At 46.5% G+C, this 23,668-nt stretch overlaps 1 protein-coding gene and 1 long non-coding RNA gene across 6 annotated transcripts in view; one reads left to right on the forward strand and one right to left on the reverse strand.

The window, feature by feature from the left end:
• Positions 1–23,668, forward strand: part of LOC129386879 (uncharacterized) — a 243,197-nt gene that overhangs the window by 182,697 nt on the left and 36,832 nt on the right. The window lies entirely within an intron of this gene.
• The window catches only part of LOC126539142 (uncharacterized), a 232,823-nt gene continuing 219,010 nt past the window's right edge, over positions 9,856–23,668 (reverse strand). For all 3 annotated transcript variants that reach the window (XM_072285451.1, XM_072285452.1, XM_050185881.3), the window contains 4 exons: positions 23,195–23,285; positions 19,204–19,276; positions 17,944–18,123; positions 9,856–17,134 (listed from right to left, as the gene is read on the reverse strand). In XM_072285451.1, coding sequence (XP_072141552.1) covers positions 15,656–17,134; positions 17,944–18,123; positions 19,204–19,276; positions 23,195–23,285 — 1,823 coding nt within the window. In that variant the 3' untranslated portion in view covers positions 9,856–15,655. The remainder of the gene's footprint in view (positions 17,135–17,943; positions 18,124–19,203; positions 19,277–23,194; positions 23,286–23,668) is intronic.

Genomic DNA, 23,668 nt, shown 5'->3' on the forward strand with positions numbered 1-23,668 from the left:
GACAAAGTCCCCTTGCCGATACGTAGGCTCGTATATCCCTTGTTCAACCATCAATAATTCCGTTGCGTCAGACACCCTTAGGCTGAGAGCTAGAAGCGTCCCTCGTTCATCCACTGACGATCGCTTCTCAGTCACCATCTTCTTGTGAATGTGTATCCTGTTTGGATGTCAGCCTCTTTGGGGGCAAGTAAAGTTTTGCAGAGGCTCCAGCCTGTTCACGTGCGCAGTGCATTCTAAACTTCTGCGCTTAAGAACGAGGCTGCGGGGTGCTGTCCTTGTAACTGTTGCCCCGATAGCGATGCGGCGTGTACCCACGGCTGGTACCAAGGAAACTCCTTGGACGATACCGACGAGCATTCGCATTGGAATCGCGAAGCAACTAATTTCTCACAGCCTACCTGGTTAGTCTTGTTTTGTTGTGTCCTTGTTAATGATGGCCTCAAAGACAGTGATGCATACCCACTATTACGTATTGCTCCTAGAATCGGGCGGCGCGGGCATACAATGATTTTTTAGAGAAAGTGTTTTGTGAGTTGAGTAAATGAAACAAGAAGAAAATAGTGTAAGCTTTCAGACGCGGATGAAATAACGTGGGTGCTTAAATTTGAAAGAGAGAGATAATAATTACAGAAAGGCAGAGTGGTCGGCCTGGACCTTTAGCCTGCTACTCTGCACTGGGGAAGAGGGACGACGAGGGAAAGGAATGTTTCATAGTGCTTACGATAGGAAAAAAAGGTGCATATAAACAAGCCCACAGCGTTACAGCATCTCTAAAACCGCGCTTCTAGACCAGCGGCCTGTAGAAAATCTGCACTTGTAATCATACTTGTACGTAACGATATCATAAGAAGCCAACAAACACTGACACCAAGGACAACATAGGGGAAATTACTTGTGCTCGTACGTAACGAATTACATGTAATGAATTGCTTACTTACTTGTTATTACTTGCCATTCTCACGTTTTCAATATTGTACATTATATATTTTTGTGTTTGCATTTCGTCATATGCTCTTGATGTCATCATATCTTACGTATATTGTGTAGCCTCGTCGCCAGCCATATGTGGTTTCCACCAATTTCTAACTTTTTACACTGTGCATTTTCATAGGCTGGGGGGGGGGGGGGGGGGGGGCGTTCTTTCTCTGCTTGGTATCCAGTGATGACTGTTCTCTCTTTTGTTATTTGAACTGGGTGTTAGGTTGGCTACTCACACTGGGTGAACCCACGCTGCCTAGAAAATCGAAAGTAACGCAGAAGAGATGAGAAGACGGGAAAGATTAAAAGTGAGAGAGAAAGACGAAGATTGGGAGAGGAGCATAGGAATAAGCGGCCCGGTGCCTACCCTTCTTCAAACGAAGGGTTTTATCACGTCTGTCAGGATTCAAAGATGCATGCTTTTAACATCAAAATCAAATCTTAAATCATCCTCGGAGCTACACCACTTACAGTTCCCTTGGAGCAGGAAATTTCGCAAAACAAGACAAACGGAAGTGACATTAACGAGACTGCGTTGTAGAGTTTTATCTCTAAATTTATACATACACCAATATGGTCTGGCAATAACTCCTTAGTGCCATTTTTGCAACTCTTTAGAGACGATGGAACACTACTTACTGGATACCGGCGTTTCTCCTCCCTGAGAAAAATGGCATTATAAATTACAGCGCGACAGCTCGGCCTGCCATTGAACACTCCGGTACTGCTGTCTTTCGGAGAGTCTGTGCTTGGGCACTCACACAGGAATCTCTATATCGCCTTAGAAAAATTCATTATTGAATAAAACCGATTTCATTGTTGACCGTATGATTACGTTCGTTCCTCCTTTAGTGCCTCATTTCTTTATATAGATTTTTTTTCTCTCGATTGAATGACAGTCTACTGAACCGTTTTGAACTTTCCTCGCCTCAATTTATGCAACATAATTATAGATTTTAAATTCATTACCTGAACCCATAAGTCTGCCCGACTCTTGGCCAGTCCCCGTGAGTGGGTATGCACCAAACTCATCAAGGTCGTCATCATCATCATCATCAAACGGCAACTACCGATTTCCCCCGGATGGGTCAGTCCGGAGTTGCCGTCTACGTGAAGCCGAGGCCAAAAGGGTGTGTTGCCTCTGCTCAGGGGCCTTAAAGGTCCAGACACTCGCCATCAGCTCAACCCACAGGATCCTCTTTTCCCCGGACACGGCTAAGCCGCGCACGGTTAGACGCGGGAGGGTCCAACCCTCGTGTGCTCGGGTACGTGGTGTCGCAACACACCAAACGCCTGCTGACGCAGACGCCCCTGCGGGCGATAGGAGCCTCTCATCGACGCGTGCGATGGGAGAAACCAATTCATTTCGTTCTCACGCCTACGTGCCACAAATGCTAAATATACGAGCAGGCGTTTCTGGCACCTGACAGTGTTCACACTTTGGGCGAGGGGTGTCACTGTAACCTGCGATATGTGTATGACGCCTGGTGAATGCGACACCAAGGCGAATCCGGTGCACCATACTTGTTTGGCTTCGTTTCAGCTAATGCCTAAATTAGTCAAAACGTATTGTTTGGCTATAGTTGGTTTTTTATAGCGGCAAACTGCGCCAGGAAACATTATGGACAAGAAGAGGAGATGGGGACGTGACCGTCCCCGCCATGCTTTTCTTGTCCCTACTGTTCTCTGGCGCCGTTTGCTTCTTAAAGGGCCCCGCTCCAGGCCACATAGCAAATTTCGGTTATACGCTGGAAGTCGTTACGTGCCCTCTAGGGAGCGTTCTGCCGCGTACGAATTTTTCAAATTGGTTCATTAATAGCCTAGATAGAAATATTTCAGTGCCGCGAACCCATGATTTCAGGAGGCGAGCGTCACCGCCAACTTTTTTTAGACACTCTCTCCATTTGCACCGTCTAGCCTCCGCAAGTGAATTTCCTTCCCTGCGTCCTCCCATACCGGAGCTTGAGGATCGCGTCATATGTACGTCACGGACCCCGCCTTCATTTATTTTTTCCCTCGCCTTTTTGCTGCGCTGCGCACTTCCGCTGACGACGTCGCGCGCGAACTGTTGCGTTTGTCTCGTTTTGCGCAGCACACGATTTTGCGCGCTGTGCACGAGAACAGCTGACTAGCGTCATAGGTCTGTGCAGACACAAGCGGTTCACAGAGCATGATCGCGAGCGCGCTGGAACACGGTAGAAAATGACTTACTTTCGTTGTCTGCGCGCGCGACTGCACGACGTGGGAACAAGCAGACAAAACGGAAGTACATCTCCCTTGCTGCGGTGCAAAACAAAACAAGAACACGCAGACATTCGGTTTGTGTGTTTCATTATTTATCTAAACGTTAATTCATACGTCTATTGAAGCAACAGGTAACATAAACGACAGATGTTGCCTTGAATTATTCTCGAAGTCACGTGTCACTTCGAGCGACGTCACAGCAGTGCGATGTACGTAGGCGCACTTGTGCGATATACGTCGACTCCGGCTGGGAGCGCGGCGCCTGCGCGAAGGGCAAACGGCGTTCGGTTTCAAATTTCAGCTCTTTTCGCGGCGCGTAGCGATGTAATACTTAGCAGGCACGATCGTTAGCGCGCATTGTACGCACGGCGCTTGTCAGTTCAAAATGACGAGACCTGGTGGGGGGGCCCCTTAACTTAATAGAAAGAAAGAAAACTACACCAACGGAGACGGAGAAAGAAGGCATGGCCTTTGACGGTTTCTGCTAACTCTTTGTCCTCTTCTTTTACGCTGTGCGTATTAATGACACGCGTCCATATGTGGTTTGTACCGTGCCGTCCGAAGTAACAAAACGCCCCTTTCACATGAAAGGCTTCGTCGCGCGAGTGCTAATGGACAAAAAGATGCAGCGCCCGATATATTTTTATTCAGGTTATATGGACAGTCCAGGCGCATTTCTAGGGTCGGCGTCGCCTTGAGGTTCCATATAAAGTCCAAGGGCAATAAAATCGCCACCGCGCGCCGTTTGCTGCACGTGCGAGTGAGAAACCTTGCGAGGGTGAGCCACGTTCACCATGGATGAACACACGTTCATCCATGGTACGTTCTACTCCGGGCGGCCCAGGCGGCCGCTTTCTTGAAAACCGTCAGCGACGGGGAGTCCGCCCTTGCGCCGTGTTTGCGCGGCTCAGTTGGCGTTGATGCAAGACGAAGCACGAAAGTCAATTCGCTCGCTGCTGCTTCCACGTTTCGTCGCTTCATCATTTTGACAGACAGTTTCCGCGGTCGTCGAGTGAGATGGGTTCACACTTGCCTGTGCGCGCGTGACCATGCTTGCCAATTTAGTTAATATTCCTATGTTTGCAAGTATATACGACCGATAAAACTGCTATCCTTACTTCATATAGCTGTCCACTAATTTGCTATAATCGATGCTTCAGCTTTCGGGCGAAATCGCGTCTTTAAAAAAAAAAAAAAAGAGTATGCCAGCTATACGCAAGTGCCCTCAGCGTTAAGAGCCCGTGCCACCGAAAGTCCGGTGACGGCGTCCCGCTTCCGATGTCGCTAGGCAAAAAGAATTTCGAACCACGCAGACCCTTCATGTGGCGCAAGGAAATTACTCCAACTAATTGAATTTCTCAAGGTCAAATACGAGGAAAATCGTAAAGTACGACATACACACAACCTACAAACATGATAGCGTCGTACTGTAATTTGAATAGCGACAAACCATAATTTTGTTACGCGAGAACTCAATCACAAACCCTTTTTCACGCCACAGTGTTTTCCAGCTGCCGTTCGAGGGCTGTCTTAGTAGGATCGGAGCGCGGCCCCTCGGTTCCTTGCACACCATAAAAAAAAAGATGGCTGTGGCTTAGCTAAGGTTAAGCCCAGGATGCGAAGCATACTAGCCTTTATTTTAGTTGTTGAACCACTGTTTAGCCTGGTGAACTGCTGCTGCTTGGCTATATTTGGTTCGGCTAGACGAAGAAACAACTCATGCGTTACTCTGCTTCGCCTTCAAGAGTGGAACGCGACAGGGTTCCCGTCGACCCGCCAAGGGGTGTAAGACAATGGGCTACGGCGCAGCGACTACGCGCCCCGCATCGGACGCGGTGAGCGTCGAGCAACGCAGCGTTCGGCGCGGCAACGAAATGTGCGCCTGAGCAAGCGACGCGCGCCTGAGCCTTAGAAACAGCTCGTTTCCAAGGCAACACCGCATTCACTAGAGGCGCTTTTGCACCACTTTGAAGCATCGAACTCGTGGCTCACCAATAAAGAAAAAAAAAAAAAAAAAAAACTCGTGGCTCACTGGTAGCGTCTCCGTCTCACACTCCGGAGACCCTGGTTCGATTCCCACCCAGCCCATCTTGCAAGTTGTTTTTTATACATGAAGTGCCTGCTGGGATTGATCGCTCACGGCCAACGCCGCCGACACCGGCTTTTCTGCGACACGAGCTCCTTAACGCTGTCGCGTTAATATGAACCACGAAGCTCGCCTTCGTGCGTAGCGTTCGCCGCCAGCGTTTCCCGGTAAACAGCACGGTTACATAAGCTGCAGTACCCAGTACAGGGAAATCAAGCGACAGGGGTGGATCGGTTGGTTGTCAGGAATACGTAAGAGAAGGCCGTGCCTAGAAAATTTTAGAACCACATAAAATTATTAAACAGTAAATCAGCAATAATACAACAACCTATCCTAGACGAAGTTGGAAACAAACTGGAAGGGGAAGCGGCATTAAATTACATCCGAAAAATAACAGCCGAATTTTTCCAAGGCAATGTCGAGGTTGTATTTGAAGAAAGAAGAGCATGAAAGAGAACCAGAGGGGAAATGAGCTGGTTCTGAGAAATTTCAACGGGAAGAAAGCGGAAGAGAAAATTCCTAAGCGCACAGCCACAGGGCTAGACGAGGTTCCCGTTAGGCTGATTAATGAACTAGGACCAAAAATGCAAGGAAGCTCTGTTGAAAGCAGTAGAAAAAAAGTCTAAAAGATAGACGAACACCAGACAGTTAGCGACAAATTAGAATGAAATTATTTATATAGATAAGGGGGAGGAAGATAGAATTCACTCATATAGACCATTGGCAATTACATCGGTAATATACAGGTTAGCAATGCAGGCAATCAAAGTAAAGCTGCAAGTATGGGCAGTTAATAATGGCATTTTGGGAGAACTTCAGTATGGCTTCAGAATATGTAGGCGTTTAGATAACTTATGTGTTCTTAGTGTATTGAAATACCAAAAGTAGAAAGCAGAGCGTTATATGTGGCCTTTTTAGAGATTGCAGTAGCCTATGATAACGTAGACCGCAACATATTGTGGGATATTCTGGAAGGGGAAGGCTTAGGCGACGATTGTCTGCAGTTCTTGAGAGAGATTTACCTAGAAAATACCGTTTGCGTTGAATGGAAAGGGATGAGGAGCGAGGAGAAAGTTGATATCAACAAGGGACTGAGGCAGGGGGTGCCCTTTATCCCCACTGCTGTTTATGATGTACATGGTGAGGATGGAGGGGGCGCTAGAAGGAAGTAATATCGGGTTTAATTTCTCATACAAACAGGCAGGTAGAGTAGTAGAGCAGCAGCTTCTAGGTTTGTTTTACGCGGACGATACTGTGTTGCTAGCTAACAAGCAATGTGATTTGCAACATCTGGCTAATGTCTGAGGACAGGAAGGCGAGAATTTAGGTTTTAAATGTAGTGTTAGAAAATCAGGTGTTATGGTATCCAATGAAAACAGTGAACAGAGAGTGGCAATACAGGGCCAGGAAATACCTCGGGTAAAAGAATATAAATACCTTGGTATATGGATAAACGAAGGCAATAGATACGTGGAAACACAGGAAAAAACAGTAAAGGAGAAGAGAAATGCGGCTATATGAAAGACGGCGCTATGAGGATACAATAGGTACGTGGTGCTCCGGGCTATGTGTAATGGTTCCAAGACTTAATTTTGGAAATGCGGTTGTTTGTTTTAAATCAGGGGTACAATCGGGACTCGATGGCAACCAAAGGTTAGTGGGATGCCTCGCATTGGGCGCTCATGGGAAGACTAAAAATGAAGGTGTGCAGGGTGACATGGGCTGGACAAGTTTTGAAGTGAAGAAAGCTCACATTCAAGTTGATTATGGGAAATGACTGAGGAATATGGAAGAAAGCAAATGGGCTGGGAGTGAGTTGAGGTATTTGTGCAGGAAAATCATTGATTCACAGTGGAGGAAAATAATTAGGAAGTTTACCAGCAAATATGCGGCATGTAGGGTGAGCAACACAAAGAAAGGTCGAAATAATCTCGTGGATGGCGGCAATGGAAAATAAACCTGCCATGAGTAACTACTTAAGAGGAAAAAAAAAAACGATATCAGGAAGGAAACAGTTTATGGTAACTCAAAGGGGAACTCATTACTTTTCGAAGCGAGATCGGGATGCCTTAGAACACGCACCTATAAAGCGAGACATAAGGAAGAAGATGCATGTGCTGCTGTGCTGTGCTGCATGTGCAATTGGAAGACTGGTGGAAGTAGGGAAACCACAAAAAATGGAGACGTAGAGAAATAAAGTTCACAATAGGGGGTCAGAAAATTTGGTTATGGGAATTTGTCGTTTTTTTTTTTTTAACCTATGTAGGACATTACGCAGTATAACAGCAAGAGCTTGGGTCCCGTTCCAAAGGGGGACGCTCGTAACATCCATCCATCCATCCATCGGGTAGGCCTCATCACTATCACCATCATCTGGATCATCCCGGCATTCCGCGCATTTATTTTTCTTCCGTGTCGGAGGAATCGTCACTGGACTCGGGAACTTATAGTGCCCGAGTCGGAGTTGTCACTATCCAGGAGCAGGAACAAAAAAGAAATTGGCAGAGACTTAGCTCGGCTATGCCAGGATATACGTAACGAAAGCTAAGGCATAGCATGGTTAGGCTTGGTTAATCTTGATTGCAAGTCCAGGTTAGTCTGGTTGTCTAGCTACGTTACGGCGTTTAGCCAGTCGTTCGGCGCGCTGTTCGTCTGTTTCCTGGGCGATTCGCTTCCTGTTCATCTCGTTCCGATGTCGATTCCAGGCCTCCTTCGGCTTATTAGAATTCGCCGTCCATACTGCCGCCTCAACTGTGGTTGCGGCGCACGCGAGCTCTCCTTTTCAATGCTCCGACATGTTATCAGGCATGCGACGCAGCTGGCGAAGCGAGCGGAGGCGAGCGCAACGACGAGGAACCCGGTGTGATGTCATGTGCCTCCTCGGAGCGCGGCCACGGCGAAATCGCAAGTTCGCGGCCAGTAAAGCTTTCGCTTTAAAAACACACGGTGCGACGTAGCGTCCATGTTTTCGATGTCGTCCATAGGTGCCCGTGACCGGAAACAGGCGACCGTGACAGGAAGGCAGAGGCGGGCGAAGGAAATACGTCACGCGGACTTCCGGTCAAATCTGCCGATTTCGGCGGAGCAAATATTTTTGCTCCGCGGTGCGATCCGGAATCGGTGGCTGGTCCCAATATGCCATTGGAACGCACAACTCAAGCTCTCATTCTGCCATTGGAATAGGATTGCTCCACACAGAGCAGAAAAACTTGATCTGGATCCACCATTGGAATTCAACATTCGTTTCATAGGTATGAGCAAAGCAGTTCGCTCTAGAGGAACGAGATTATGCTTTCGGCCGCGCGCCTGCCGGTTATAGTAATGGCCATCTGTTTCAAAGGGCAAGGCGCCACTTCATCATCATTATCATCATACGTGGCCGCAGTGAAAGCACATGAATACGAAACCATTACTCCTACCTTGTTAATTTGTCATCAGCTATCGGAAGTGCAACTATGTTAGCTAATGCACTGTGCTCCATTCACATTGCAAAGATGTGGAACAGTAAACAGTCTTGCGTCAGCTAGTTAAGGTGCAAAAATCCACAGGGACACTAGAAGGCACTGAAGTTACCTGTATATACTGTGGAAGAAAATGATGTTGGACACTATTGAACGTTTGCGCCTTACTTGCTTCAGCAAGGTGAACCAACATGACGTTACAGCCATCATGATCCTTGAGTGTGCCTGGGGGTGCCATTCTAGACTCTATCAACTTCCGCCATATCCTCAAATTTGCCACCTGTTCGGCTCGAATCGAACTACAGCCATACGTCGGCATGACTTGGTCACCATTACACAGACTCGTGTAGTCTCCACAAGTGAGAGATAAGATCACTAGTGAATGACGTAGGTTGCTAGTGGACACGAGTATGAAGAGGAGTGAATGCCGTTGACAAGGGTATGAATGACAGGCGAGTATGAGTGGACTTGAGCGTGAAAGTGAGCGACTGTCGGAAGTGCGAGTGGATGCGAATATACGTGTGTGAGGAAGTGCTGCTGGACGATGGCAGCTGAGCAGCAAGTTGGGGTAGTTGGTGGAAGTTCACCGTGTAGTAAGGGCGTCACTGCACTATAAACACACGGACAACAGAAGAAGTGGACAGGATGTGCGTCCTGTCCACTTCTACTTCTGTCGTCCGTGTGTTTATAGTGCAGTAACCCCTTATTACAAGATGAATGAGTGTGACTGGAATGAGTACAAGCATCACTGGGTACCCGTAAGCGTGCATGGAGACGACTATGAGCGCGAGTGAAGGTTGGTACAAGAGGGCACGAACACAAACGTGAGTGAGTGTGGCAAGTGTGTGTGAGTGCGTAGCCCTGAAAAATATCGGCGAGTATGAGCGAGCATCCACTTATCCTGCCAACCTATGCCCACAGGGCCGCTTGGGGTTCTATGATTGGGCGAAACGCCGCCACTCCGGATTTCTGGGAACGCCCTTGGCACGAGTTGGTACCGCGACATGCGGGTGCAACATTGCAGCCGGCTCAAGTTGACGGCGCTTGCTCAAGTCAATCGGCCAATACAAAACACACACACACGGACACGTGTAACAGGTTTTTATTATAATTTTTCTCAAATACTAGGCAAATGTGCCAGGCACCTGACGCAAGTTCTTTTTTTTTATATCTCTGCGCTCCCGCCAGCCGTCTCTACCGGCAGACACAGCGTTATATTATGCCATACACAACATGATATTACACACACACACTCTCACAACAAACACACAAGACGCATGAAACGATTGCGAGCCCTCGTCGACGAAAGCCCCAACGTCATAAACAAGTTAATCATCTGGCATTATCAGACAGGGTAGGGGGAGAATAAAAAAATAAAAGGAAACAAAGAACAAGGTTGGGTGTGGGGTTGAGAAAACAGGTGAAAACAAACAATAGTAGCTCTGTAAGGGAAGACCCCCGTCATCTCAGACTCGTGTGGTTTTGTACTTTCGTTGACGATGTTTCAACGCATCTGCCACCCCTCGGGGCGGCAAAACAATCAAGTGTCGCAGAGCTGACGTGTGGCCCCTTCGCTGCAATTATGTAGGCAGCAAAACTAGCCTGCAAGTGGTAATACCATCATTGCAGCCCAAGCACAATGTCGATGCTTGGACTGAAGAAAAAAGGAAATGCCCCGCAAGTGTGGTCTTCACGTCAAACAGGTCCTGTGTTCCAAGTTCCCAAGGCAGCGTGAAGTACAAGCAAGCTTGGTCCGGGTAATGATCGACTGCACAAGGCTTTATGCTTCAAACGGAGGCACTGGCTACGAAACTTCTTCTGTCCGAGGATAAGCATAACAATCGTGCCTCCAGAGTTTACACTGCACTGCATTTTTGCGAGCCAGCACAATCAAATAGCAAACTTCCCACAATCAGCACGGAAATCGTCACAACATTCCCAAATTCGAAAAAAAAAAAAGTCTTAGCATTCTGCTTTGTACGCATGTAAAGCTGCTGGCTTGGCAGCTATTAACTGGCTTGATAGCAAATGTCAAGCAGCATGAGTGATATCAGATGCTGCTACAACTTTTAAAAGCACAAGGCTCATGTCATGCGTTGTTAAATGATAGATTGAGTGCAATAATGGTCATAATTGCCAGATCATAAACCCAAATCAAGTTACGAGGCTCAACATTTCAAAGCATTTTTCACATGCAGCTACGTTTAAGCACACAAGCATTTTAGCACTCCACCCAGGTCGAAATATGGCCACCACTGCCATGAATCGAACCTACGACAAGAACTCGCAGCACGTGCAAATAAAAGGTGCTGCAGTGGTGGGCCTCAGATCAATTCCGATCATTTAATGCACTCTAAAGCATTCTTCTTCTCGCTTGTTTTTTCACTCCCGCCCCCGGCAACTGACCCAGTTGCGAGGCAAACCCACAAGCTTGTACTTGGCAACAAATGACGCAGACCCACCTAGCAAACAGCGCCTCATATGAGACATGTGCCCTTCAAGGCTTCGAGAACCCACAACTTGGTCGTCGCAAATGATCTCACAATAAAAATATTGAGGACGCAATGCGTCACACCAAGCTTTAGTGTTCATCAAGTTTCCGGCCTGTAAAAGGCTGCGATTGTTCTTACAAGACATAATGCCTCACCACAAATGCCTAGAGCACACGAAACACACAGAAGAACTCGACAAGTGTCCTTTCCACTGCTGTCAGCGACACTTAGCACCAATGGCGAACACAGCGGTGCAGTTGCCGACAAAGCATCAAGCACCACTCTACAGTGATCAGCGGCACAGCTGATTAGGAGCCGAGCACCAGATATGCAAATGGGTTATTCACAGATGGACGTTTATGAGAAAGAACTGATGCGATGACTGCCAAGAACAACAGCTTGGGAGCACTTGCGCTAATATCATCTTTATGAAGTGACACCAAGAGAAAAAAAAATGACTGAAGCAGGCCAGACTCGTAGATTGCTCGTACACAACTCTGCATTTCTTTCGCAAAAAGATTTGTCACTGGCAAAAATCATTCACACATTTTACTGCCTGAACTGCGATATCGGTGACAAGACAACAAGTGCAATAAAAATAACGGATGTAGAAGAAAAAAAGTCGCAGTTTTGCCCGACAGGCGAAGCATCAATTGCGATAGCAAATTAGCGGACAGCTATACGAAGCACAGCATGCTTTCACTCGCATAAAGCATAGAGCGCGTGCCGCCGATTTTATCTCCCTTAGACCTCATACGGAACCCCACGGCGACGGCGATGGCAAAAATGCGCCTGGAGTGTCCACATAATTGCTACCACAATAAAAATGCAGTGAGCTTTCCCATACAGATTTAGTGTACAGAATTATATATATATATATATATATATATATATATATATATATATATATATATATATATATATATATATATATATATAAGCTTCTCTAAGTGGTGTCACAAGCTTTAGTGAAAGTCGGCTGAGGCAACTTAATTTTAGAATATCGACAGACTTTGTTTTATATCAAAAGAAGAATATAAAAAATATATATCAAAGTAACACTGAAAACTTTTTTTTTTTTTTAATTTGAAAAATAACATAAAACCACAAAACGTCTAGATCTCCAGTGTCTTTCCTGCTGTTGATTCTGTGCAAAAGAAACTGAGATGTTGGTTTTCAATAATGATTTTCTTGGCAATAATACTTTTTTTTGTGCGTGTGCGCGTGAAACACCTTGAGAGTTCTGGACAAGTAATGCACGAGTCTAGCTTAGTTCACAGTTTTCTTTAGCATACAAGGAATTATTGAGTAGAATACAACATGATGCTGGGGGCATATAATTTAATGCAAGGATTACTAGAAGGATATCTGGCACCAGTACCAGAGGCAGCATCAATTACTGCTGTTCAACTAGCTTGTGTATAAGCCAAGTATCTCTGAGACAACTCTTAATAGTTTAGCTTCAAACATTCTTGTGGGTTATCATAGTAAGGTAGAAAAGCTAATTAAACTATCAAATCATGAGATTGTATAGGGAGTATGACAAATTACCTGTGCCAACCATTCACGCGGAAGCATTGACCAGATATTGTGGCACAATATCGGATAAAGCAAATAGGCTCTCTAACTTATAACGAAACAAACCTTTAAGAGGCCGAAAGTGCTTTCATGGCTAACTGATTTACAACATTACAGCTATCACTGTTTACTGATTGATCAACTGTACTCAAGGTAGCAAAGCAACACCGGGGATATGAAAAAGTCTAAAAAAGGCTTCTACTGCTCAAGAGCCTTTAAAAAAGCACAAACACCTAAGTATGCCAAGCATTTGCACATTCGATCTTCATTGAAACGCAGCTGTTCCAGTCAAGAATAGAGCACTGCAGGAACCCGGGCTGACCCGAAAGCCTGGGCCGGGCCGTTCGAAGCGTATTTTGGTGGGCTCATGCCGGGCTTGAAGCCGCAGGCCCGGCCCAAGCTGGACTCAGGCCCACTCATTAAATTTAAAAAATTTAACTATGGGATTTTACATGTGGGCTCGCTCATTAAAGGGCCTAAGCAGTGCCTTCGATCACTCGAGATTATGCAGTGCATGGTACAAGGCATTCTGTGCCAAGCTGAGCGATACGTGCGAAGAGCTCTTAGTGTACCTTAGCAAAGAAAATACAAAAACAGATGAAGTTCAAATTTTGTTTCTTTTCCACAAGAACGAACATTGTTTCCGCATAATTAGAAATAAATTATACGAAATACCGCTCTTCAGACTGTTTTCCCTGTTACCGCCTTTGCTATTGCACAATTACAGCTCTCTATACTATTATATTAGTGCTAATGCAAGGGCTGCCTCTTTCTACTTGTGCGTTTATTTTATGCTGTATACCCTTGAATGCGCCTGTTTGTGTGTATAATATCCACACACATATATATACCATTATGCAAAAAAGGTGAGGCGTGCAGACAGGACACAAGAGAAGTGGACAACACGAATGCCGCTAGTTGGTAAGGATTCATTATGCAAATTCATTAGTCACTTCTGTTGTGTCCTGTCTGCACGCCTCACCTTTTTTGCATAACGAATCCTTACCAAATCTCAGCTTTATATATATATATATCTGCATGCTAAATGACCTCATTGGTCCAAATCGTATGGTAAAAGTAAATGCATGTGTACCAGCGAGAAAATAACAGCACAAGCATCGGCCAGATAACTGATGTTCCCATAGGAGAAACAAAACAAAGATTTCAGTCGCTTATTGCTTATGCACTGCAGCTGATTAGACCCCGGGAAGGCGAGGTTTATGCATACGGTGCAATCTGTAAGTGAAGAAAGATATTTTTTTACTTATAGGCCGGGCCTGGTCATGCACACCCAGGCCCTGGCCAAAATGAACACTCGGCCATTGGCTTAGTAACAGGGGGCCGGGGTCAATCTGGGCCCAGACTGAGCTCGGTCACGTACGCCCAGTCTTGGTATCATGGGCCCGGGCTGGGTTCGAGCTTCATAAAGCGGGCCCGTGCAGTGCTCTAGTTAAGCATCAATCCTATAAAATTGACCTCAGTCGCCCTGTCACCCACTCCAGGTGAATAACTGCAATGCCAGAAAACCTCTACTAAAGTTTGCATTAAAACTCTATGGTGTGAGGTTAAGCCTTAGAAACCCACAGAGAAGTCTTCCAACTTCTGAACGATGCGACGCTCTAACCATCATGACACTTTCCAAGTTCACATAAAAGCAGGTCATTCATCTGCAAGAATGCAAGCTTTTGCTTCGAAACCCTTGGGTGCTCCACTGTACAGCTTGAGAGAGGTTTGCTGGGCTACGCACTGTAGCAAAACATATTGCACAATCACAATGAACACTGCAGAGAATTTAAACCACTCCAAAGAAGGAAAAACATTATAGACAAGTTTCACGAGCCTGTACACTGCTTTTGAAAAGCTTAAAAAGGAAAGTAACTTTTTGTACAAACCTAAAACGTTGACGCCATAGCTTGTGACATTAAATGTAGAGCTTTGAAAAAAATATGTACAAGCTCAGCAAAACGTTAAAAAAAAGGGGACGCAGGCTGTGCTCGTGTTTGGCACAACTAAAGAGATATTCTCCTTTACTAGGCAATTCACAAGAGTGACTACCAAGTTCCACTTCCTCTTTGCCCCAACACAAACAATGACGGAAGCAGCACTTTGCGCATTCAAACACACTTCATCCTGTGCAGTATGCAGCCCTAGAGAAACACATACTTCGGCAACAACTGGATTGCCTCCAGAAATGCAATTTGTGCACGACAGACTGGCAGACGAAACGGTGACGCACACTTCTGAACGAAAAGGCGAACAAAAGCCACCTTATTTCCCTTCTCGCACATACATGAGCAGAGCTCACCAGGCTGGTTGTGATGGTGAATGACTATGACAATGAGCTGACACGAGCCCTTGAAGCGATTTTCCTTCCTTCCATGTCATCAAAACATCCTTGTCCCTGAATAGCTATAATAGCAAAAAATGCTTCACATGTCTACCCCACCGGAGCTCGAAGCTGTGCTCCAAGGTCGTCGCTGTCCTGAGAGGCGAGCTTGCAACGTTAAAAAGCACTCCCGCTCATGACTAGAGTGTCAGATATAAAGAACCACCCCGTACGTTTCCCCTGAGAGGGTTACCAGGCTGTCACAGAGGGCGGACAATATATGACAGTTGTAAAAACCAAAGAGAGAGAGACAAGAACAATCCAACAAGGCAAGTTACAGGCACGCCCCCAGGGCCTTCTGGTGGCAGCGGCCACGACGGCGTAACGAGGAACACCTTCGCACAGAGCAGCCGCAAGATCTGGAAGCTGCCAGCAGCAGCCCTATATCAGCATCCAAAACTTTAGGCCTTCCTAAAGGCCCTCACACGAATCACACCGAGCAATCCACCTGAGAGGATGACTCAGGTTTAACACCTGGCACAAAGCCAACTGCCGAAGTCCTTGAAGTGACGGCATCTACTGTAGTAGGCAACATGACATAACCATTTGTCTTTGCTGCCGATGTTGGTGGAGGTAGTGCACTGTCATCCATCTCGCTGTCGCCAGGTGCAGAACGCCCCCAGTCGAAAGCAGCCACATGCGTCACATAGTCCCCGGCCCCTCCTTGAGTTTCACCCGGAGACACAGAAGGCAGAGGAACGTAGCCGTTGGATGCAATCCGTGGCTCACTTGTCAGGTCGAGTGGAGGTGGCTTTGTCGCGGGCACAACAGTGGCAGCTACGTATCCAGGTGTCTGTCCCGCTGTGCGCTGTGGTGACTGATGAGCTTCCAAAAGTTCATCAGTGCCGGGCCCAGAGGCACTTGAAAACGAAAAGTCCTCGAGTGAAGCGTTGTTACTGTTGTCGTCGCCAACAATGGCCATGTCGTCAGACGAAGAGTCGACGTCGTGGAAATGTTCGTGGGGACTAGGCTCTCCAGCAGGCATTGTTGTAGCTGGCACTGCAGCCTGGTGAACCCCAACTACGTCCTGAAGTGGGACATATCCCGACGTATCTGGCCTGGTCAACGGCTTTGGAGGCTGGATGCTGAACTTGGAGTAGCCCTGTCCCGACTGTGGCTCGACCGTGGTCGGCTGGGTTTTCATGGCTTGCCCTACTGTGACATATCCACTGGAAGGTGGCTTCGGAAAGAACGGCAAAGGCGTACTTTTCAGGTTTGGCAGAAATCGGGGCTGCTCCAGAGCCAGTCCGACAGTAACGTCTGTGCTGGGAAACACATGCCCCGGTACACCATTCACACTCGGTTGTTGGCGAAGTGCAAGCTGGGAGTAGGGAAGTGCTGGCGGCCCATCTTGCCTTCTGGTGTCGGGAGATGACCTGCACGCGGTGTAAGGTGCTACCGACACATCCTCGCTGCTTCTTGCCAACCCAAACTTGCTGTATGGCGGGAGGGGTTCCACGGGCTCTGGAACATTGTCAGGTCCCTCAAAGAGCGATGGCTCGCTTGTAGCCAGAGCCTGACTCTGCAGTAACGGTGCCTGTGTATCGGGAGTCACCCCAAGTTTGCTGTAGGACGGCTGTGATGAGTCCGAAGACGGAATCACAATGGGAGGAGTCACTTCAGCGTCGAGTCCAGAATCCTGGCTCTCGCGGACCCTATCTTCATCCAGCTTGGGAAGATTGGGCAGACAGCGTGCGAGCGGCGTGTGGTTGCCACCAAGGAGGAGACAGTCGGGGGAGGGAGGTGCTGCCGGGTCACTCTCGGCACCGGAGTCGCACGACGAGGCGGCGCCCGTGCGCGCCGTGCTGGCGGACACGACGCTGTCCTGGCCGTTAGTGCTGCCACCACTGCTGTCACCACTGGGATTGCGGCCAAAGGTGTCTGCCCGCCGAGTCTTCTTGTACAGCAACTGGAACAAAGTAGTTTACCATGCATTAAGAACCCGCATGCTGTCCATCTGAAGTGGGTTTATGTGTGTACACTCGTGGTACAAGGTTTCCAAGTCCCCTTCCTGAACAAGTAACTAGACCTCTCATTTGGCCCCGCTCTGCAATACTCGTAAAAATTCCCACGGCTTGTCAGCCTCCCGAGCTTCATAGCACCAACAGGACCCTATCAACGATTCTTGTCACTCATAAGGTTGGCTTCCACACTTTTCTCAAACACTGTTACTCAATCCTTGATAACTCAAGCTCACATAAATCAAACAGTATATTGTAAAGCTACGCCATGCACAATGACTAGAGAAAAACTTGCTATACTGAACGCAGTCCAGCTGTGGTTACTCACCACTGCTACAATTACATAATCTGCTTCTATCGATGCTACGTAGGATGCGAGAACATAGTAAAACAGTGACATAATTAACGGGAACATAATACACGAGTCAATGGTTTGTTTAGGTCGAGACCACGAAAATGTAACAATGAGGAATGTATCAGTGTGATTCTACCGTACAGCTGTTTGTAGTAGCCTCGCACAGTAGTGGAAACAAATGAAGGCCATTGCAAGAAAACGTGACGCACATGTGAAGATTGCAGGGCTATAGGTGAGCACACTGTTTACCTTTCCATCTTCAACAGCACCACTTACGACATGGTCAAACGAAAGAACATAGCGCATGGCTGTGTTCTTGTGCTTGTCCTTGTTGTAGGTGCTGCTACTGATGATGAATCTCTACCAACAATGCTGAAATTCGCAATCGTAATAACTGTTCACCTCTTCAGTTGAAGAGCTGCTGCCCTGAGAACGCCCCGAGTCGTGACGTTTCTTAGGACCAGTGTTGTCAGCGGCAGAAAAGCAGCCCATCCGGCCGTAGGCGATGTGCGGACTCCGGTTGCTCTCGCTTGTCTTCCCGGCAGAACCATTCTTGCTGTTCTTGTAGCTATGCATCTGGTTCTGCGTCGCAGACAGATGCGGAATAAGTGTATAGATTTATTGAAGAGGCTTACTACGCTCAAAAAATACCTTGACGTTACAGGTAATTCGATACCATGCAGACAAGTAGCCTACCAGTCTTTTTGCTGTTTACAATGTGTTTGATGCGACTTCGACCGTGGCATTACTTACAAGCATCTTCCCTATGTGACCCGTTAAACTAGCCATCATGGAAGTTAGGTGCACTGCTGACACCGGATCTGTGACCGTGCCATCCCTCCCATCCCCACACGCTGCCATATGCCTTGGTCAGCAGCCACGCAGCAGGCATTTAGCAAGCATCACGCTAAGGAAGCTTCCACGCAATTACATCAACGCGAACATACATGTGCAGCGGAATTTCTAGCTGTGCAAGCATATCACACCAAAAGTTTATCGTAGTGACAACACGTACGAATATGTCAGTGAAATTCGAGAGATTAAAACTTATATTGCCCCAACTATGACACCACGCTTAAAGTTACAACTCTGCACGTGCAATATCTCATCAATATTTGGTCGTGGAACAACATTGCCATCACTTAGTCGTCCCCCGCACCTTTGCTCTCATTGGCAAATACTTAAGTGACATTGAAATTTCCAAAATTTGAGCACCTGGCTAAAAGCAAGTTGACATGGCACAAAATCATCATTTCACTGCCAAGTTGCCTTTACAGCACCAAAGCTCCCAACAAGCAGCGGCTTCCATTAATTAATATGGCACAGTCTTCAACGAAAGTACTACATAAGATGGCCCATCACAAAACAAAGGTGTGAAAATTCCAACTTGACTAACCATGTAGTAGCATTTCACACTGTAATTTATGGATGTCGTCACATTGGCAACGAAAAGCACTAAAATGTCCATCTTCCACTGCACACAAATTTGCGAGCAGCAGTACAGCCATGCATTAGCATAAATTTTCATAAATTCACTTCTGCTGCCTCAAAACAGTTTTCTCACGCCTTCATGGTGAGAATTTCGGATCATATCATCCTTCTACTTCACTCCGTTAGGTCTATATGATGACATTCTATGCCCGTCAAATGTTTCAAACTCACTGCTTCTGAAGAATCCAGGCCATCGGGAAGTTGAATCTTGATCTCTTTGATCATGTCAACTTTCTTCTTCATCCTACAAGAGATAAGCGAAGTGAATTAGACCAAATGTCTGTGTTCAGCTACGTAGGTGAGCTTACAAAATCCACCCAATCATTCGCTATGTTGCTATCACCTAAACCATAGATATATGCATCGTAAGGACAAGGGCCAGAATAAAGTAAAGATTTTGTTCCAATGCAATTCTTTTCCACCTTTGCCACTGCTCATGAATAGTGGATGACAAAAAAAAAAAAAAAAAAAAAAAAAAAAAAAAGGAAGGAAAGAAAGAAAGAAAAGAGAACTGAGTGAAAAAAAAATCCTTACGCTATGTATTTGCCGAATGATAATTTGGACTCGACGGTGACATCATAAGCCGTAATAAACAGAGTTCTAAAAGACCAGATTTGCCAGAAAATACCGTATTTACACGATTGTAAGAACTTCTGTTTAAAATTTGAAAATCTGAAGTGGGAGGGGGGGTCGACTTACAGTCGAAACCAAAACATGGCACCAAAAAGAAAAGAAAAAAGAAAGAAAAAAGCGAGACCAACGGGACGTCAGGGGAGCTACAACGTAGTTCCTATTTTATGTCTGCTCTACGGCCCCACCCATAGCTTTCCGCTATCCCGCGCATTCGTTCGCTTTTCGGAAGAGGTTTTTCAACATTTTTTTATAGTTTTGCAGCAGCGCACACAGCACTCATGTGGGGTGTCGATAGTTCATGGAAGTGCCGCTGTACCATTTGCGGCAGCACCCTCAGAAGAGTGGTGCTTCCGGGGAGCATCGCTAGTTCAGGGAAGAGCAGACACCGCTCGCGGCTCGCGTGTTTCTCTTTCCCTGTAGCTCTTTAGTTTCATGCGTTCGATTTGACTGCCGGCCATGTGCTACTTCCGTGCTTCCTCAGTCGTCATGAGTGCTCCGAGTCCACTAAACATTCGGCGTAGCGGCATTGAAGAGGGCTGCCATCTTTTACGCTGAAGAAACAAATAACTGCGCAGCGGGCCGCAAGTCTGATGTTTCTTAATGGGTGGTGCGAGAGTGGCGACGGCAGCGAAGCAAAATTTTCACCTGTGACGGCAAGCTAAGAGGTTTCTGCGGGCCGAAGTCGGGACGCTTTCCGGATCTGAAGGCCAAGCTTACGGCGTACGTCGCCGAATTGCGTGATCGGTCCCTGCCAGTGACGTGGGACATGATCATGAGACAAGCCTGGATCTTCGCCTTTTAAAGACCTGCTCCGCCGTAAGTATGAGTGGCTGGTGGCAGAAGACTGCAAACTTACGCCACACGGACGAGTGGCTGGCGGCAGAAGACCGCAAGCTTACGCCAACCGGACATGTGAGAAGAGCCTTCCTGACGGCTCTGTGTGGTTGGGTACTTTCGGCATGGACTTATGCACTTATGTATGCAAATGCAGAATTTCGCTGGACGGCGATGTGCTGTGGGACCGCAGCAGCAATAACGATGGCAGCACTAATGCGGAGGAGTAGTCCAGTGAGCGTGCCAGCTACTAATAAATTTTCGTGATGGAATGTGCCCACGGGTATGCTCTTTTTTTTTTCTCTGTCACTGGTGGACAGAGAAAAAACACACAGGTGGACTTACATTCGAGTTGACTTACAATTGTGTAAATATGGTCACTTCATTTCACAAGAGGCCAAAAAGGTGTGCCGTATTCTTAGGCGACACCTTCGGGGATACCTTTGATTTCGCTTACTAGCACAAGACACACAGGAATCTACGAGCAATGGCATTATCAGTACAATGCCAAGTATGCAAGGTTATAACACAGTCAGAAAGGTTGTCGCCCACTGACACGTATGGCGCTAATCACGCGAAACATCGCGAAAGTGAAAGTATCTTCGAAAATCATCATATCAGTATGCGGCCAAGGTTTGCTGACGCATCGCTGTTCGCACATGTGCTTGTCTTTGGTCTAAACAGCCCGTGGCCATAATTTTGTAGCTATACTGTTTGTTATGCTGCTCCTTTTCACCGTTTTTCATGCTTCGTCATTCAGTGGTCAGAGCAACACCCTACCATGTTATCAACAGGATCATGACATAGAGTGACATAGGATCAAGCAGACAGCACCACTACAAAATTACGGCGCCTGTTTCAACCGCTGCTACTGTCCCTGGCAACATATAAAAAGTTCACTGTGCTGTTATAGCCAATTGTTGCATGTTTCTTTGCAACAGTCATTGTCTGGCACTTCCCTCAAGGGCCTCGTCGGCACAGACATCTAAGGTGGAGCTGGTGCTACTTGAAAGTGCTTCGAAATGTCACCCAGGACTGCGTTGCTATTTACACATAAATTAACACTAAGAATTGCAGGATGCATGTAACGGAACTCCCCTGACCGATCGCATAAATCAGAAATGCAGCCTTTATAACTTCGTGGCTTATCTGGGCCTGCGGTTTCAACGCAGTGTGTGGCTACTAGATTGACTAAGCTTTGATAGCTTTAGTTTTGGGGAGGCGCTAGCAACCTGGCTGATGACCGGGCCGGCAACATATAAAAACCAAAATAATGCTATTTTACTCTACTTGCTGGCGAAATGAGTCTGAGTTCAGATTATCGCACGGCGCTCTGTAATGGGTTCAGAAATTTAATTGCCCAAATAATTGGTTGGCAACTCGTGCCTACTACACTTCACTGGAATGGTCTGCAACAATATTTGTATTTGCCACTGAGCAACTAATTACATTCTGCAGGGCTTTTAAATCATGTGCTCTGTAATGATTTCCTTGGTTACATTACTGTAATGTAGAGCATCACCTCTACCGAATGTCTTAAGAACTTCACTTCTGCCTTAACTCGGGAGTTGAAATCCATTTGCAGGAGGAATATGCTCTATTGGACACTTTGTGAACACAATATGAACACAAAACAACCTCTACTTTGTTTCCATATAATGCGACACATGCGTGGAAAAAGTATTGGAAGCTATATATGGAAAGCAGCTCTTCACGCTGTTCATGCAAATGAACAAGACTGGCTAATTAGTCGACACGTGACAACACAGCGATGCCTCAGGAATGATGTTTCACCAACTGCTTTCAACACATCCCCTCATACCAACCATTCCCCTTTGTAATGTCATTTGACCTTGAGGGTACTCGAATAAACAAATAAACTAATCCCAGTAACTGGCTAATCTAAGCACAAAGTGTTTCCAGGAAGTAGGGACGTGCAAATAGCACTTTTTGAGACCAAATTGAATACGAACTGGATCGAATATTGAATACTTGTGAAATAGATTTTGAATAATGAGCAGCAGTTATCAAAATTATATAAAACGATGTTCACATCCCAGTATTGTTGAAGCTAGCAATTTTATGTCATTACGAAGTACATTATGAAGCATTCTTAACTAAAAGCACAAGTGGAGCCTTAGAAGCAAAATAAGTAGATTCTTCGGATGCACTGGGCTCTTCAGAAAGTGCGAATGATCCCTGTACAGTCTCTAAACTAGGGCATCTAAGTGATTTAGCCTACTCCATTATGCAAGTTCCTATGTTTTGTGTGCGTAATATGCCTGCAAGGTGACAATTTACCATACTCCCGCTCCAATTTTATGTTTATTTGGCCACAGTTGATGTTCTGAAATACTCGAACGGTATTCCAAAAATGTTCGCCTTTACGAATAGTGACTATTCAATTCTATGCCTGAATCGATTAGGAACTATTCGATTCGTTATTCAAGAGTTTCGAACGTTTGCCCACCCCTAACAGGAAGATGGAGGCATGAATTGATAAACAGCGAATGAAGAATGGAAGCCCCAGGATGAAGTCAACATAATGACTCGCCTTCATCAGGGCAACGTTACCCTGGTGAAGACCCTTGCTGGAGCATTGCTTCCCACCTGGGACTTCCCTTCCCCACCCACTGCCGCTAACTGGCTAGTATCGGTGAAAACAACAGAATGCCATCAAGGTTGTAAATCTCACCATCGTGCTAGCAGGTAGAGCACAAAGACGAGGACAGTCAGGCCGACAGCTCCACCCACAGCACATCCAACCACGAGAGGAATGTCCGCCCCTGAAGACGCAGATACAAGCACAGAAATGTAGCCACAAGCAACACCATCACTGACAAAAGAAATCACACTGCGACATAAACCAACACAGCTTAAAGTCCCCAAAGCAACGTCTCTCGCCAGCAAAAGCAATCTTACTACAGCAGTAACTGATAGTGCTTTACATCCTTTCACAAGTTTTCACAAACCATTCACAAGTTGTTTCCCTTAAGATTTGACTACTTAAGAAAGCTTATCATGTAAAGGAACTTGCAGGCCCTGCTTCCATGAATATGTTAATCTATATTGCAGAATAGCCAGCTTGTACAGACTGGCACTAAATACAAGCCAGGGCAGATTTATGTGTCAGTCTAGGAGGAGGTAGCATGAAAAATTTCAGGGCCAT

Source organism: Dermacentor andersoni, chromosome 11, assembly GCF_023375885.2.
Source record: "Dermacentor andersoni chromosome 11, qqDerAnde1_hic_scaffold, whole genome shotgun sequence".
Lineage (NCBI taxonomy): Eukaryota > Metazoa > Arthropoda > Arachnida > Ixodida > Ixodidae > Dermacentor > Dermacentor andersoni.